This window comes from Halichoerus grypus, chromosome 7 (assembly GCF_964656455.1).
Source record: "Halichoerus grypus chromosome 7, mHalGry1.hap1.1, whole genome shotgun sequence".
NCBI classification, from domain to species: Eukaryota; Metazoa; Chordata; class Mammalia; order Carnivora; family Phocidae; genus Halichoerus; species Halichoerus grypus.
This window is the reverse complement of record NC_135718.1, coordinates 16110779-16129805: the sequence shown is the minus strand read 5'-3', so window position 1 is coordinate 16129805 and position 19027 is coordinate 16110779. Positions and strand designations below refer to the sequence as shown.

At 42.9% G+C, this 19027-nt stretch overlaps 1 protein-coding gene across 8 annotated transcripts in view; it reads right to left on the bottom strand.

The window, feature by feature from the left end:
- ABLIM1 (actin binding LIM protein 1) overlaps positions 1-19027 on the bottom strand; it is a 291491-nt gene that overhangs the window by 33736 nt on the left and 238728 nt on the right. For all 8 annotated transcript variants that reach the window (XM_078077085.1, XM_078077083.1, XM_036075711.2 and 5 more), the window contains exons 9-12: positions 8420-8497; positions 7531-7686; positions 4161-4196; positions 1399-1528 (exon numbers count right to left, since the gene is read on the bottom strand). In XM_078077085.1, the coding sequence (XP_077933211.1) occupies positions 1399-1528; positions 4161-4196; positions 7531-7686; positions 8420-8497 (400 nt within the window). The remainder of the gene's footprint in view (positions 1-1398; positions 1529-4160; positions 4197-7530; positions 7687-8419; positions 8498-19027) is intronic.

Sequence of the window (19027 nt, the reverse complement as noted above, 5' to 3'; positions counted from 1 at the left end):
GCCCATAATATATTGTGAAAAGGAGGAGGAGCACTTAGAATGGGGAATGTTCTAAAGGCTGCTGGCTTTGGAACCATGACTGGAACAGACGAAAACTTTCAGTGCTCAACAGCAACGTGATCTTTCAGGGAAATAATGTCCCTGGCTGGCCACCCCTTCACTATTCAGGGGCCCATGGAACAACAATTTCCCTGTAGCCCCACGTCATTCTGACAAGGTCATGGCCGTGGCCTCTGTGACCTCAGCACATGCCTATATGAGGGATGGCCGCGTACAGGATTTCTTGTCTCCCACACAGACAAGGGCTTAAGTCCAGACCCAGGTCCAGAGCATGAATTAAATGAACATAGTTGCACATGAAAAAAAAAAAAAAAAAAGAATCGATTTCTTGAAAAACCCTCATTTTACATAACTCAACAAATACTATTTATGACCTAGAGAAAACTATACATTATTGAAGACTCATATAGTAAAAAATCAATCTTCCATATGCATTAAATCTATGGCTTTAAGGAACAGATTGCAGCCTTTTTATATTCTGTTCATTTCCTCTGGTTCTATTTTATCAAATAAGTTAGCACATGAATGAGTTTGTTCTCATCCGCCTGTGCAGAAGCACAACGCTTAAAAGGAAGTCTTCCTAGACATTCGCTGCCACCAGTGTTGTTTAGAAGGCCAGAGTCTCCCTCTGGGAATCTACTTCTCAGGGAGCCCTGGATCCATGCTGGGATCTCCATTCTTCTATTCCACACATGAGACACCCACTAATAGTGATAGGGACTACGCTGTGCACAGATGAAGGTCACCTGAAGTCCACTACTGTTTGATATTGCCTATCATAATACTTCTCTAACGTTTTTCTGTTTTCCAAGTCTGGTTCAAAATCTAAGGGCTGGAATGGATCTGAAAAGTTATCAAACACAACCCCGAGGTTGCGTATAATACTTCCTTCTAGAAGGTGCTTAACCAAGCATGTTTAGTGACACCCTGTGCCTGGTTCGGGGAAACATGGCAAACCCACCAATGAATGACTAATGCTGTGGATTTTAGATGATGCTGATGTGCCTAAAAGGCCCATCAAAGTATTTTCTTTGGAGATCTTCATTTTAAGTCTCAAAGTGATGAGATTTTCTTCAAGTCTAAAAAAAGGAAAAAAAAAATCTCCCTGGCTTCCCGTTGTTCACTGTCAAGATGTAATTATTTAATAAATCATAATGAATATAATCATAAAATAACACAAATTATAGTTGGATATGAGTTTTCTTTTTTTTTTTCTGGGAAAAGGGGAGATCTATTTGGCAGCTGGATTTTTAATACACCATCAGTGGTGGGGAAAAAAAAATCACACTGCAATACAGACTATTATATAGAGTGAATCTCAGGAACAGGCACCCTTACCAGGTCTGTGAAAATGCTGGGGAGAGCGAGATGTGGTCGGAGTGTAGCTGTGACGGCTATAGACGGGGGAGCTGATGGAGCCCTGGCTGGTGGATCGATGGATCACCCGGTCCCGAGAGTCCTGGTAGCCCTGGAAAGGAAGTGCGAGAACGCGGGAGCATAAGACACACACTCAGGCTATCATCGGGTCCAAGTGACAGCCAGTTCTACAAAGGCTGCCTGGGAACTGTCATGCTGACCTGTTCATGTATACATTTTAGGGCCATATCCTTCAATACATATGCAAAGGAGCATTCTGTGGTTAATGCATTTTGTTCGAAACCCGTAGTTCTTGCATTTACCCAAATTTTAAGATGTAAAATGGTAAACTCCCGCGTTGATAGAGCTCTGGGAAAAAGAGAATACCCCAATGGCCACATTGATACGGTGCTTTTCAGTGTTACAAAGTATGTTCATCGTTTCACCCGATTTGCATAATAACAAAGGTAGAACACAGGGTATAGACCTCCCTTCTCCACAAAGGCAGGATGTTTCAGAGCAGGTAAGAGACCGTGCGTAGGTGTGTAGCTCATGCAGGCAGAGCCTGCTTCAGAGCCAGCCTCCCGGCTCTCATCGTACCCTTTGTTCTGGCTGCCAACCTACACTGTCCATCACACTGACCTGGTGACATCTTAAGTTGATTTTCCTGCAGAACAAGCTGGTGGTGGGCTCAAACCCAGGAAATCCTACTTCCTCCTTTGAGAAACATATCCCAAGGAAAAAATAAAGAGTGATCTCCAAATGGGAAAATTTGCTCAAAGATATTTATAATACCACCATTTATAAGGATAAAACTTCCTCAACAAATTGGGGAATAATGAAGAAAATTAGGTGTATCCATGCAGTGGAATATAACACCACCACTAGTATGCCCACTCTGTCCAAATCCAGAAAAGAGCAGGTTAGGTATGAAGTACAAAAAAAAAAACCATACTCACACAAACACAATATAAAACTGTTCAAACAATGAAAAGGATAGAAAGGAATGTTCTACATTTTAGGAATCAGTTGTCTTACGAAGTTTCTGCTGCTACAACAGAAATACAAGTTTGAAAGACTATACGGAAAATGCCTAAGTTAAAACCTCAGTAACCATGGCTCTGTGCCATTTGTTGAGAGCAAATGGCAAGGAAACCTTGGTTTGATCCCAGTCGCCTAGAACAATAAATTAAAAACAATAAAACAAAAAGTCCCCAAACAACGTGCTTCAACTTTGCAACTGGCCAATAATAGAAGTTAATGCTTCATAACTTCTGTTGTGATTAGAATACTAACAGAAATTAATTTTTCACAGCCCTCAGTCATAAACCGTCAGAATACTACAGTTTTTACTATGTTAAATCATAATGGTTATCTAAGATCAATCCAGTTTTACATAGAGTATCCAGAAAGTTGCTTGAAGATAAGACTTACTGATTTTACTTTTTATTCATTTTAACTCTTTTAAGATTTTATTTTTATTTGTTTATGAGAGAGAGAGGGAGAGGGGGAGAGAATCTGAAGCAGACTCTACGCTGAACACAGACCCCGATGCGGGGCTTGATCTCACAACTGTGAGATCATGACCTGACCCAAAATCAGGAGTCCGATGCTTAACTGACTGAGCCACCCAGGCGCCCCTTATTTATTATTTTTATTATTATTTTTTTAGATGGGGATAGACTTAACATCTGAGGAGTTCGTTCACTGGATACATAAGGAAATACAAAAAAGTAAGAAGCATGCTAAACATACAATCCCTTGGTTATAGTTATCTGAAGTAGCTTAAATGAAAGAAAGTGCTAGGTCAGACGTTGGTGCTGGACCACACTCAGATTTGGGTCAGCCAGAGCTTAGGTCACTAGCCTCTAAGCCACACACCCCCCACACCCCCACTCCCCCTCTGCCAAGGGAAAAAATAAGGCAGACAATGGAAAGTACTTCTAAGGCCTCTGGTCACCAAGTAGGCAGTCGGGTGTAGGGGTGGGGCAAAACCAAGGAACTACAGACACCAGGAGGGAGAGTGTGAAGGAACTTTTGATTTTCTAGATCAGTATCAGCTTCCGGAAGAACCCTTACTAAAATGGGTTGTGAGAATAAGTAATCTGGGGGCTGTGTCTTTGGTTTTGAATGCTGCAGAGTGGAAGAGTATGTATGGATTGATAGGGGACCCGTGGCTCACTACGGAATGATCACTGATGGCTCTAAGTGATCCACATAGGAGTTATTCTCAAGGGAACAGTGGGCCTGGTGGACTGGATAAAAGCCATTGTGAGATATCTTTATCCTGAGAAGGGGGACAAGACTACTGATTCGAGACTAAAAGGAGTGTCCTCCCCTGAAGATGGCTCTGCTTACAGAATACTCTCTGACCACTGTAGGCCATTTCAGATAATCCAGTACGTTGGGATTCAGATCAATTCAATATGAATGAGGGGAGAGAGCCCCCCCCCAGCAGGACAGGTGGCCTCACTCCCTGCAAACCCTTACCAGGCACGTAGAAGCACAGGCTCAGATTACTATATGGCTGTTTTTACCCCCAGTCTCATTGGAAAAAACATTGACTACTGTGTCTTAGAGTCATCTCACATGTAAGGAATCCTACATTCATCAGAATTTTGCGTGCAGTTTTTTTTGTTGTTGTTGTTGTTTTGTTAAATGTCCTTCTTTAAAAACTCCAGTCTAGGAAAAGTCCAAATCACTCCCAAATCCCACCCATTATAATGTTCAACAATGGCACTTACTTCTGCTGATGGAGTAGGAGACAAAGTCCTTGGAGACTAGAAGAATAAAAGAGAATTACAAGTCACAGTGGATATTGATTTGTTATCAGTTTAATTAGTTTATCAGAAGCCCCTGGAAATAGTATGCTGCATCCACATGCCTGCTCCCGTTGCCCATCCCCGTCTTCTGATTCGGTAAGTTGAAAGTGGGGCTCAGGCAGAAATATGACAACCAAGCTCCTGGGAGCCTGGCACATGTCCTGGCCTAGGAACCGTGGGTTTTGAGAAATACGCTGTCATACTTTAGATGCTTAATTTAGACAAACTGGAACTATTTTTCCCTCTATGCTCAAACTATGCTCAGTTTACTACTATGAGTCACGGTGTCTACCGAAACACAGAATTTTATAACATGGTTGTTGACTCAATTATCATCAGGGCAGTCACATAAAATCATTTGCTGCCTGACACAGGCCGGTGATGACCAGGTCTGTGGCATCCTGCCCTGGTGGGCTTGCCAACATCACTACATTCACCTTCTGGCTTCCATCCTTCAGGGCACAAAGGCTTCCTTGGGGTCAATGAACAGATCAAACCCTCTTTCACCACAGGGCCTTTGCATTTGCTGTGCCCTCTGGCAGCAGTTCCTTTCACTCAGACACCTGCTGGGCTTACTCCTCTTCTTCGGTGAGGTCTCCACTCACACGTGGTACACACAGTGCCTTCTGTGACCCTCCTATTTGAAGCAGCAACCCAGCCCCACAGGCTTTCTCCTTACTCTGCTTTGTTTTTCCGTTAGCACTATGCCCTGTAAAAGTGCATTATGTATCTGCTTATGGTCTATCTCCCCCTTTCCACTGCAAGCTCCATGAGGGCAAGAACTCTGCTTCTTTACAGCTAAGTATTCCCAGGGACTAGAGCAGCTCCTGACACGTATGAGGTGCCCAACAAATATTTCCTAAATGAATGAATGAAATGTTTACAATTAAAATGCAAAAAGTGCTCAAATAGAAATGAAATGCGAACAAAGCATCCTGAAGGACACGGTGGATTTCTCAGCATCCCAGTTTGCCCCTCACCCCAAGGTCACAAGAAGCCGCCGGGCTCTCTCGCACTGCAGATTCCTCAAGCCCCCCGGTCTCAGGGCAGCTGCGGACTGTCTCTGGGGGTGGGGGGTGGGGGGGATCTTAGCTGGGTGAACACAGGCTCCTTGAAGGCAGGAGCCAGGCCTGACCCTGCTGACAGCCTCCGGATCCACCCTACTCATGCTTTCTGAAGGCACAAATGGGGACACAGAACGTCAAGTTTATTCCTCCAGCGTTTCTAAATTGGCAATCTAGGGATTCTTTGGAAAAATAAGTTAATAAGTAAAGGAATAAATAATCAAATGGTGTGTCAAGTTTTCTAAGTTGCAAGATTCATGGGTTAGGGAAGAGATGGGGAACATGTCTGATTTCTGATCTGGGGGCATCCTTCCATCAGATTCCGTGATCCAAGAAACCCACAGGTCATCATTCCGGGTTATGACGGTAATGATGCTGAGCATTTATGTGCCAGGGACTGTTCTAATCTAAATATTTCACTTAATCCTCACAGAAAACCTCTGAGGTGGATATTACTCTCTTGAGTTTACAGATAAGGAGACTGAAATACGTACTTTTCCCAAAGTTGTATGGTTAGTAAATATGAGTCTGATTCCAAACCCTGAAATGTTCAAAGCCTAAACTCTTGAGTGCTTGATGCTTTACTGCTCAAAACGGAGCCCCTGGGAAACAGACACCTACCCCCAAACCCAAAACACCATAAAACAACTCACCTCCCCCTTGCTTGTATGACTTAAATATTAGCAAATTCTCGTGCACTTATTCCAGGCCCAGGCGCTGTGCACCCTGTTCAGGAACTGTCCTTTTTCCTTTATTCCCTATGCAACTCTCCAGGCAGGGCCCCGTGGCAACTCCACAACCCAGGCCAATCAACCCCGCCTTTGAGCGGCTGCAGATGCAGTTACATGCATATGACCACTAGGGGGCACTACACGAAAATGGATATCACTTCCTGTCCAATGGGCCATTTCAATGCAGAGCTATGCTCTGGCGTAAAACCCAAATTGAAAAATTGAGTAAATAAAAAGAACAACATATATTACAATTATGAATACATATAAGTATAATTATAAAACATATCAAATGTACATGTATTATTGAGAACAAATTGAACAGAATCACCATGTTTTCATGGCTTTTCTTCATCTAAGATCTCAAAGCCCTGTGTGGATGTGTTAGGTAGCGTACAGTCTGTTTTAACCTTGGACTGAACAGCTAATTACAGTCCAGTACTTGGGTAACGTCTCTCTGACTGGACTCAAATCAGTCTGTAGAGGACTCTAATTTTAAAAATAAAAGGGGAAAAATTTAGAGTGAGGTGAACAGGCCAGAGGAAAGAGACCAGAGCCCACGCCACCCAGGTAGGGAACCCCCAACCCTGGAAAGGGATGGGGAGGACCCCAAGGGGCTGAGAGGCTATGCTCCAGCCTCCGGACCATTAATGTTGGGGGAGCATTAATAAGCCCCAAGAGCCCCAAGAGCACAGGGAGTGACCACAAAAGCGGCCGTCATTTGCCGAACATTTACCACGAGTCTGACTCTCTAACTGCTTTAATAGATTAGCTTATACAGCTTTGTTTTAATAGATAATAAATGATCTAGATATTCTATAGATATTAACCTTTAACAGATCGTTTATTTAATCCTTACTAACATCCTGTGAGGTAGATTCTGTCATCCTGTGATACAGATGAAGAAAATAGGGTCAGAATGGTTGCCACATGGCCAAAGTCATACAAGCAGCACGTGGAGTCCCCAGGTCGAGCCCAGGTAATTCGATTCCAGAACCCTAGCTCACATCACTGTGCCACACCGTGGTCTCGATCTCTCTGCTGATTCTGTCCTTGCACATTCTGACTATCGTAAGATGCTGCACATGGCAGCGGTCCTAATTGAGGGTATATGTTCTCTTCCTCATGATCCCCATGACTATACTTCAGCCGGTCCCTCACTCCCTCTGCCCAGCTCACAGAATCTCCCCTGACAACTTTGACTTCCTTCCCAGTATATCCACTCTGCTATCCCACCACCTGGTACCAGCGCTCATTCATGCTTCCCCGTTGTTTTCTCTGGTTGCTCTTTTCTCCCACCCCTCCACCCCTCTGTAACCTCCCGAGGCCAGGGATGGTGTGATAGGTTTCTGATACCTCAAAGCACCTGGTATGGAAGCCTGCAAATAGAAGGGAATCAAAAGGACCCTCTGACTTATTTTGATTCCAATCAGTCATGCTTATACATGTGATGAAAGAGAAGTTGTTGTATAATGCACAGCTTCTAGAATGTATTACCTCTCCCAGGCTCTGCCTCTCCTGTTTGTCATCATAGCCTGAAGTGTAGAAAGGCTCATAGGTAATGAGATCTGGACGTTCAATATCATAAATTGCCTTGACCTTGGGAATGGCTGCTAAATCCTTATAATCCAGGATTTCGTTGTCCACTTTTGCCTGGCAAGGTTAAACAGAAAGCAAAATTACTCTCATTAGTCTCATCTCTTTGGGGAACTATTTTTTAGTACATTTCATGTTCTGCTTGAAAGGTGAAGACCTTAAAAAGAAACAAAAACCAAAACATTTTGCTCAGTTTTAAAACCAAAAGCATTTTGCTTTAGGAAGTTGCCTATTTATACCATATATTAATCAAGTCGTTTTTTAAAAAAAAGTCATCAAAAACTTAGGAAAAAGTCTGTGTAGAATAAACCAAGTAGAAAAGCCTGTAAACCTTCAGGATAATTTTCCTACATTTATTACAGAGATGGAGAAGCTCAAACAGATGGTCAAAAAGAATCCTCCCAGATGGCCAAAAACAAGAACTGCATATTTGGTAAATTAAATATTTAAATATCTTTGTGGTAGAATTTAAGAATACTCAGTATCAGCATTATGAAACGTATAATTATTCCCCATGTATCTATATCCAAGTTAGCCACAGCAATTTTTAAAGTCCTTCATGGTATTACTGCATTTTATAGGTCATTGACATCGATGGTCACATTTGTATATAAATGTAATTACCCAGAGGAAAACATGATTGAGAAGGCTGATCTTCAACAATGAAAACTGGATCTCATAAAGAAATAGAAATAATTTCGAATTAGTCTATTTAGGATTACCCACCCCACTATGACAGTCTGCTACTTTACCTGTCCCGGAAGGGTCTTTTCCAGAAATAAATACTTACATAGATAGTATGACCTGGGGAACCAGGGATACTGGAGCCTGGTCTAGAATAAATGCTTTCAGAGGAAGTCCTGGTAGGCTGTAAAATAAACAGTGCCTTGTAAGATTTCAGACCATGGCTTCAGAATCAAGACTGGCCTGAGTCCCTAGCATTTACTAAAAACTAAGCTGGTTAAAAAAAGATTTGTGACTTTTCTGAGTAAGGGAAAATATAACCTAGACAGAAAGGTAAAGGAGAACCAGCTGTGTAATCAGCCTTGAAAATGCATTTGGGGACTTTTCACCTTCTCCTCCTCGTCCCCTCCAAGACCTTCTTGCTCTGCCTTCATGCACATTTCCCTCCACCTCTGTTGCCACAATCCTAGCCCCAGTCTCCAACTCCGCTCATCTGGACTATTGCAATGACCTTGCCTGAGGGTTTCCTACTTCCATTCTTGCCCTCTTCAAATCCACGTGATACCCAGTGACCAGAGAGATTTTTTTTTTTTTTTTAAAGATTTTACTTATTTATTTGAGAGAGAGTGAGAGAGCATGAGTGGGGGAGGAACAGAGGGAGAGGGACAAGCAGAGTCTGCACTGAGTGCAGAGCCCGACGCAGGGCTCGATCCCCGGACCCTGAGATCATGACCTGAACCAAAATCAAAAGTCAGACCCCTACCCAACTGAGTCACCCAGGTGCCCCCACAGAGATTTTTTAAGAACAGAATTTGGTCACTACTCTGCTTTCGGCTTCAGCGACCACTTAATATCACAACTCCCAGCGCCTCAGGGTTTTGATCCGGCTCTCCTCTCCCACCCTCTCACTTCCCACCATCATTCGTGGAACATGGCACACGTCCCTGCTTCAGGGTTCTTATCCTCGCTGTTCCCTCTGCCTGAAATGCTCCAGTCCTCGATTTTACTTGATTTTTTTTTCTTCCTCCAGTTTTGGCTTTAAATATCACCTCCTCAAAGAAGCCCTCCCTGATCTTTCAATCCAGAATGGCTACCCTTATTTTCTGTCCGAGTCATTCTTAGTTTTCCTTCATGAATAAAATTTATAATTCCATGTGTATTGGGTTTTTTGTTTTTTTGCTTTTTTTTGCATCCTATCTCCCTCATTAACTTCAGTTACCATCTCTGCCCTCACAGGATTTATTTTTTCGCCACTGTGTATGCCCGCTGTTTTCCACAGGTACGTAGAAGGCATAAATCTTTGTTCAGGGAATGAGCTAGGATTTATTATTTGTAAACACTCAGTTTGTGGATACCTGGCTCGTGTTAATTACGAGACGTGAGCCTAACCACACAGAGAGTCACTGCAATAAGGTTAGCAGTCAGCTGCTGGGAAAGATAAAAGAAACTGGACTTTATAATATATGCTTAGAGGACCCTGAGAGTGAGTGGTGGTGGGAGCAGTGGGAGGGTTAACTGCCTCCCACTCTGCCTGGCACATTCTGGAAAGCTCTGCCAAGAAAACCAAAGGCCTAGTCTTGAAAGACTTGCTCCCCTCTGTACAGATATTTCTTGGAGAGGAGAATGTGTAGTTCTAGGTTAGGAATTGGATCTTTCCTCTTCAGTACTTTTTCTACTGATATTTGGCGTCTTGATTGTGACTATAACGGAGCCAAAGAACCTCCTAAAAATCAGGATGTTGCATCACTATGTATTCACATGTGAAAATACTGAGAGCGAACCCACCTGACCAATTCAAGTCAGAGAGCGATTAGACTCACTCTAACAGGGAATTCACTGGAATTCAATGTATGGTTCTTGTGTCTTTGAGATACCAGGGGGGAGGGGGCTGGAGAAGTCACACTGTGCACAGTGGAGGGGTGGCAGGCTCGTTGCTTCTGGTCCCCCTCCCCAACACCTGCCATATACAAGTACTTTCTTCCTAGACTTAAATTTCCAATCACATGCGTATCTCAGTATGAGAAAATTCTAAATTCTGAGTCTACTGGGAAAGGAAGGATTCACATAATAATGCTACTCAAAAAGTCCAATTCCTTGATTTGTGTCCCAATCAAAATACAGAAGTGACACAACCAAAGTGTGGTCCTCCTTTAAAAAGAGACACCACCCGCTAATAAAATGGAGCCAGTATGCCTCTCCGTGGGGTAACGATTAACTACAGGTAGTCCTCCAGCCTCAAGTGGCCAGGACCAAATACGTGCCAACCCAGTAGCAAAATGCAACCTGGTAAGTAACAACACAAAAATGTGAGTGGCAGCTAACGTTGGTCATCTGCTTACTATGCAGCCCAAGCTCTTAGCCCCTGCACTAGAATCTCCTCCATATTGTAAGGTACACATGACCATTCCTCTCTCATCAACATAGCTATGGGACAGATGAGGTGAAAATAGAAGAAAAAATTTGAGATCAACTAGCAGGAGAGAATGTTCTTAGCTCCACAAGAAGCCTGCAGTGGCTCCGTGTTGGGGTGGGGTAGGAGAGGGGCGAATGCAAGATAGACATCTTCGGCTCCTGGTGTTGCTATGACAAAGCCCTGTTCGCATTAACAAGCAGCTAGGACATTGTGTGAAGAGCCAGAGAACACACTGAGCCTTGGGGTCTCTCCCATGTCACTCATCCTATTTTCGCCAGATACAGGTCAGAGATACTTTCTGCCTCCCCTGTAATGATGCACCTGGGGATGGCTCTGAAGTAGTTTGGTCCCTTGTGTGCTGTGCGCGCAGATTGGAATGCAGCTGCCGAGCCACGTGAACACATGCCCGGGATGGGGTCTGTAACGCTCTCTTCCAGGGATGAGGAACTCGACGGAAGGAAAAGGTCCCTGGGCTGAACCAGCCTGTTTCCATTCAGGCTCCCTCTACCTTCTTTCTTCACCACATGGGAGGATCTGTGAGTTCTGCAGGCTTCCTCTGAAGTATTCAGCTGGTTCATGTATAGCATGACTATGGCAGAGCTAACGTCGTTAAGAGTTATCCGACAATCTGAAATCTTGTCAAGTCCCGTTTCGTTCTTCAAGGTGTTCAAATCTGAACCACCTCCATTTTGCATATACTGGCCCCAGGTTCTCTGATTCTAGAATAAATATTTTGAATTTTTGTAGTCAGACTGTGTTCAAAGTCAAATCAGCCGGTCACCAAATCTGACGGTGCTCCAGCTCTCATGTAGAGACCAGTCTGCCGTGAGCATCTTCAGACCATTCAGCACCGGGAAATGCTCAAGGTTATCTCTTGGAGATTCAGAAGTTGCTCTTTGTTTCACTGCATTTACTGTGGCTTGCTTTTGCTTCATTCCGATCTCCTTACTTAAAATCTACTTCCATAGGCATCTTGCTTATGGGTTGAGTTACATCCTTGCTTATTTTCTTACAATGGCCCTTCTTTGTCCTGTTTTCCTGTCTAAAATGAAATAATGGGATAAAACATAAGACTCTGTGTAGTAAAATAGAGAGGGGTTAGAAGGCTGGATTTGGAGTCAAGTGATTAAGTTCAAATCCTGGCTCTCCTCGTTGTGTGACATTCTATGAGTTTTTCTTTTTCTTTCCTTTCTCGTTTTCTCTCTCCCTTTTTCTTTTGACTTCCTTGAGTTTCAACTTCTCATTTCTAGAATGGAGCAAAGGGTACTAACACCTAGTTCATAGGGACAAAGGAAACAACACCTATAAAGCTTCAAGTACCTTGCCTCGCACAGGGCGCGTACCCATTTTCAGCATTCTCCAGACATCAGACCTTAGATTGGATTTCTTCATCTTTTAACCTCACACAGTGAAGGAGAGTACGGTCTCTATTTTGCTCTTCATGACAGAAGAGTCCTTTCAAATGTGAGCTCCATGGACGAGATGTCCGTAGAGCTCTCTGCACTTGTGTGCCTTCCCATAAGAACTCAGATACGTGAGGTCATTTATCACAGTCCACGGGGCAGCAGTCAGATTGCCTAATGCCGTTCCCCTTTTCGAGAGCTCTGTGGAGTGATTGTGTATCCGCCCGAGATGGTGACTTCCTGTGCAGGTCTTAGCTTTACTGATTTATGCCCTTCCCATGCCGGATGGCAAAGACCTTGCACAGGCCTCTCTTATCTGCCGGAAGGGTTCCTGGTGCGCTGCCTCTTCACCCATGCTCAAGCTCAAACAGCGCACACGGATCGCTTGCTTTTCCGCCACAGTCCCAAGGGCTCCCGAAGTGTATGTGCTCACTCGGCGGAGGTTAGAGGTCCCTCCTTCACGAAGATAATAAGATTACTTTTTAAAACTCAACTATTAGTTTGGGTATTTTAATCTTAAATATTTGGAATTTTACGTTTCAATTCGAAATATCTAGAATTCTAAAAATGTTGAATTTTAAATGAACAACTTTATTATTAAAAGAAATCCTTTTGTTCTTCCGGCTGTATCTCCCCTCCCCCTATTAATAAACTTGCTGAGGGTCTCTGATGGCCAAGACGCTTCAAAAGGCACACAGCTGTCTTCCAATATAGCAGCTCAAATCCACTCCAGTTGAAACTCATTTAACCTGAAAAGCAACAACTCACTGCCGTGCCTTCCCTCTTTCAAATCCCACTGACTGTTTCTTCTTTACATGAATTTAACTCTAGTGTCACCCTGCTGGGCTAGAACAAAGTTTTACAGATGATCTACATTTCCACAGATGATCCTTATATGCAATTATTTAACCTACATAACTATTTCAACTCCTTCTCCTATCTAAGTTAACAACAGTGACCCAGGAATTACTGAGTTCAATAACCCAATGGGTCAGCAGCCTTTGTGAGCCTCTATGAGAGTTATGATGAACAAAATTACTCTCTTGCTTATACAGTTGACCCTTGAGCAATGCCAAGGTTAGGAGCATTGACCCACTGTGCAGTGGAAAAGCCAAATATAACTTTTGACTCCCCCCAAAACTTAATTACCAATACCCTACAGTTGAACCGGAAGCCTTACTGATAACATAAACAGTTGAATAACACATATTTTGTATGTTATATGTATTACATACTACATTCTTAAAAGAAAGTAAGTTAGAGAAAAGAAATGTAATTAAGAAAATCCTAAGGAAGAGAAAATATATTTATAGTATTGCAGTGTATTTATGAAAAAAAATAAGTGTATGAGTTGGACCCACCAGTTCAAACCCATGTTGTTCAAGGGTGAACTGTATTATAAATGAAGATAATTTCTAATATTTATCCTCAAAGGTATGCCCACTTCTACAGAGAAAGGAAACAGGATCTGTTATTAAAAGCAGATGCAATTTACTTATTTTCCTCGAAACACCTTTTCCCTCATGCCTTGTGGAAAAACCCAACTTGAAAGCACAGTTGGAAAATTCAGTTCTATTTTTTAGTGCCATTTTTGGCAAAAAAAAAAAAAAAAAGGCAGGGTGAGGGTGGAGAAGGCACAGTAGATACAGAAAGGATTACAGACTGGCTGTGATCTCTCAGAGTATTTTGCTAATACAATTAGGCAAAGAATTTAATCCTTATTTTGGCAACAGGAGGAAAGGGAGCTTCACCAAGAACCTTCTATTGCATGTGGTTGTCCTCGCTCACTCTCTCATCGAGGGGTCCCTGTGACCTACATTTATTTCCCCAGCACACGTTCATGTACCTACTTTTGATTTCAAAAAGGTTTTTTATTTTTCTCAAAAGAAAAAAAAATCAACAAGGAGAAGTCTCACTGAAGACAAGTAGTTTGTTTCAAGAAGGAAGAGAAAAAATGGCATTTGATACCTTACAGTAGCTGCTTGAAAATACAGGTCTCTTTGTTTTTTGCATGAAATCTTTTGAAAAGTCCTCTACCTTACAGCTGAGCTTTCCTCTATGCCTTACTTGGTCCATCTGTCCTCCCACTCAGAAGGCACAGTCACAAAGTGAGAATTACACTGAAGACATCTTTTTATGCTTCCACATAGCACTCATCCTTCTTCAGATACTATTAAAACACTTACCAGAGCTCTGCCTGGTGAATAAGCAGAGAAAGAACATTTTCCATTTACTTTCATTATGGGCCACCGTGCACATGGGGTCCCTTCTTGGCCGGAGAGCACTCTGCTGCCCCCGCCCTCCCCCCCTCAGCAGAGGCAGGGGTATGACAACTACCCATCTAATTTGCATTCCTCCAAAGCCACGCTCTACAAAGGGAGAGAAACTACAAGCAACTGGCAACCAGATGGGAAAGAGCTGATGAACCCCCAGGGGACAACTGCCCATATAAGGCGATTGACACCTTATAGGAAGGGCTGCTGGGATTGACAGAACCTGCCTTGGGTTTTTGTTGAAGTTCACTAGACAAGGTGGTGATAATAGCTGCAGAAGAAGGAATACTTTTACAATCTGCATACGTCGCATGTTCAGTGCTAAGCCAAGAAAGGGTGAAATTAACTCCTTTGGAGCAAGGGCTTTTATGTTTCAGAGGAAGCAGGAGGGGCTCACCCGCACACCGTCCCTTCTCTGGAGAGTTTCACAAATGCCATTGGCCTTTACTATGGCTAAGAGCCTCAATGTCTTTCCAGTATAAATATTAACCCCTATACATCCTGATGAATGATAAAAACACACCAAAAAGAATAAAATATTCAAATAAAGTGAAAGCCTAGAATAAACCATATGTATTGTAGTGGTGTTAATAAAACAATAACATTATCTCCTTGTTCGAGACATATATAAAACCTCTAATTAGCTCCTAAAAAATATACACACGGTTTTTGTTTGGCATATTATAGGTTTGCAAATGCATACGTTATAATAGTGAATGTTAGTTTCAAAAGAAAAAAAATCTCATGCCCATTTTGTATGGCAGTCCGTTCATGCTTTAGCCTCCAAAGGCACATGAGAGAAGCTCCTTTTTAGAATATAGCAAGCGATCCACTGTGGATTATAAAAACTTGGTCCTGGGAATATCATCTGCTTTGTCTATGATGAATTATAGCAGAAATCACAAATGTTCAGTACTGAGTTTTACCTCCAGACACTATTCAAATAAAACTTTTCCAAGCAAGTAAAACTGAATATGTTTTTCTTAGATAATTCTACTTCATCATTTTCTTTTACCTGTATCTCAGCCTGAGGAAAAAAGGAGCAAACTGCAGAATATAAATAATAAAATGACTTTCCTCCTATCAATTTCCTCCATGACAAAACCAGGGCTTACTTCTAGGGCACAGAGGGCTGAATGTTCCTGCAAGGAGTACAGCTGGTTTACCTAATAACTAAAAGGGTTTGGTATTATCTGGTGAAATGAGCGGCTGGTGTAAGGCGTCTAAAAGATCAACATATCTGTGTGACTTGAGAATTGCCTTGGCGTTTCCAGGCTTCTTAAAAGTTCTGGTGAGCTATTCCTCAATGGCCAATGCGTGAAGGGAGACCTTGTCAAATGGCCTGTTTCTCTGCCAGGTCCCAAGCTGTTTACAACTTTCTGTGATGGAGCTGAAGCTGACTTCATTGATATCTACGGCTAGATAATGGGAATCAGATGTCCCTTTTGAACCAGAATAGGAAGAGAGTGGTTATAAAAAACAGAGCTCTCTCTCCTCTAACCCACCACTACCTAAGAGGCTCCCCATCTTTTAAACTTAAGGGTCTGGACCAAACCAAAGAATCTCACACTTGATGACGGTATTTTTGTTCAAGTCATGAAAATGCATCAGTTGGTTATAGCCTCAGGCTAACAAAAGAGAACACTATTTGAGTTATAAAGTATACTTTTGGAAAAAGGACCCCAAAATTATGAAAAAGCAACTTCTTGCCAAATAGAGGTCCTAATCCTGAGCAACACTCATTTGCAGTGGGGACCATCTTCGGCTGTTCCACTGGATTCATGAGACTGTAACTTCACTGCATGTGAAAACTCCGTCACTAGAGCTGAATGAGCTTTAGGACAGAATGAAGATCACAATGACAAATACAAGTTGGGAGTGTAACCCAGTATCGTGGACCAACACAACGCACCCAAGGCCTGGAATCAGCAATTAAGTCTTACTGCTGATGTCTGGGGAGCGCCGTGGGCTGACCTCATCCTATAGATGAAGAACCTTAGGGGGTTGACGTCTATAAATGTATATACCTCTAACTCTCTTCCAAACCATTTAAAGAAAGAAGGTAAAGTTTTAATAAAAGTACACTCAGCAACTGTCATCAGCCTTGGCGCTGTCCTGGCAGGCGCAGACAAAAGGTGTACACACAGAGCCCAGACTAAAGTGTTATGTTGTAATCTTGAATTGTGAGCAGGGCTAAAAAAATGGGTTTCCTCTGGGCCGAGACAGGGCTGTGGAAAGTTATCAACGGATTCTCAGAGACCCCTGAAGAAGGTCAAGTATGCTCCAGGAGCACCATCTCCTGCTTCATTGCTCCTCTGGAGAGTTGGCTGAGCCCTCTCCTGGCTGCTGGACAGTCCTACAGGTCATGCTGCTCTCTTTCTCAAACACATCAGACTTAGCCAGTATGCAGTGCTCCCCTCCTGTCTTCCTAAGTTTCCCTGTGGTGTAGTGGAAAGAGCACGAGTTACGAACTCAGCGACCTGGCTTCCAATCTTCACTCCTCCGCTTACCGGTGGGCTAACTCTGGGGAAATTACTTAACTCTGATGGGTCTCAGTCTCTCCACCTGTAAAATGGGGGCAAGGACAGCTACCTCACAGGGATTCTTAGGGAGAGCACGTGACAGTATATTTAAATTCCTTGGCCTCTGCAAAGTAGGTGCCTGGTCCCTCTCATTTCCTTTCTCACTTCCCTATTGCTTTCTTGAGCCGAACTACTCCCTCCCCAAGCACTGGGTTCCCCTGGCTCCATGCTGCTCCTCGCCAGCCCCACCCCTTTCTCGTCATCTACACGTGTGCTCATCTCAACCAACCTCCACAATTCAACTCAAAGTCCACTTTCCCCAGGAAGTGCCCCTTGAGATCCTTTCTCTCACCTGATGTTCCCAGATCTATGATATGTTTCTACACCATTTTATAAATTATTTATCTATTATTTATCTGTCTTCCCTGCTAGTCTAGGTCTAGAGCATCCAGCCTAGCACTCAGTATACCTGGGTGCCTGGCAATATTTGTTTAACGAACAAATGTGTAAATACAGACCAAAAGGGGAGCTTCTAATGTGCTCACTTGAATGATGGTAACGCTTTAGCCAGTACTCTAAATGAAAACAATACTCAGAAAACAGCCAGAATCAGAACGTGAGATGCACTCTGTGGGGTGAGAAAAAGCATCTGCCTCTGCAGAAGCCAGAGAAGTTATGTGGGAAAAGCAGCACGGAGAGGACAAGCGACAGAAGCCTGGGGCCAGGACAGCGGCTGGAAGCCTCAGCCTAGACACAGCGCCAACCTGCAGAGACGGAGACCGTCCTGTGCGTCGAACCAGACTTTTGGGATAAAAGAAATCGGATGAAGAACGATGCGTATTTGACAGCTGCCATAAAACATGAAAAAAGGGAAGAATGAACAAAGAAATATCTTCAGTTTAGAAACACTATACAGAAAAAACAAAACAAAACCTTTGGGAAAATGAATTTGAGAGTAACTGTCAAGGGGCATCGCTTTAAAGTTGTGTGTGTGTGTGTGTGTGTGTGTGTGTGTTTGAGGGCCCATGTGTAAAAGCATATTTACTGGTCTTCAAGTTACAGTTTATTTACCTACATTCTAACACCCCATGATTCCCTTCCATTTATTTCAGCTTAGACATTTTTATATATGAAGAGTAAGAAGCCAGTGAAGCCACTGAGAGATGTCCTTAAGAATCTATCATTATAAATGGCCTGTGAGTTCTTAAATACCAAGAATGTGGATTACTCAGTGGGGTTGCAGAAAGATTCTTAAAACATTTTCATTTTGCTATGGTAACTGCACTGATGTGATACCCTGTGAAAGGCTTGGAAATCTTGGCTCAATGTCTGTGATCTGTAGACACACCCTTAAGAGAGAACAACATTTATTCCCTTATTCAAAAACCAATTCCCCTTTAAACCCCACCAACGTCAGCATATACCCCACTCAGGGCACACTGGAACCTCCTCCCCTCTGGTGTGCATCCTACACACTACTGGGCTTCCCAAAGGTGAGCAAGCTGAGGGTTGGCCTGACCTCCCAAGTGGTTGAATGTTGGCTTTAGGAGAAAAGTTTTGGAATTTTCTGGAAAACTTTACTAAAGGAAGAAAAACTAACAGCTCTTCTTGGCCAGAAAGAGTAGAAGTATTTCACTAGTTGTTTTCACAAGTTTATCCAGAGAGTTCTATCAAGATGCAATCAAGAGTGGTTTTTTTTCTTTCTTTTTTAAATATCATTTTAGACACACTATCTGCAAACTCAAGCAATCCTTACAGAGAAAAAACACACATTCCATGCAGTCTGGTCTCATTAGCATTCTTCTCCTCATCTCCCAAAAGACTTCATCAGGGATGAAGTGAAAATGATTATTCAAAAAACTGATAGCAACACTGCAGAGAAAGTATAAACCACTAGCTACTTGGGTGGTTTCTGGGCAGCATCCCCAAGCTATGCTATGAATTTTACATTCTCATGATAAAAGTGACAACTACTACCTTTAATGTTCTAGGATTTTATAAAGATAACCCATTTCCAAAGCATCCATAGTTCCTCAAAAATCTCAGACTGTGGTGCCCAACATGGGTGACTGTTCCAGTGTGCACCTGCCTGGCGGATGGACT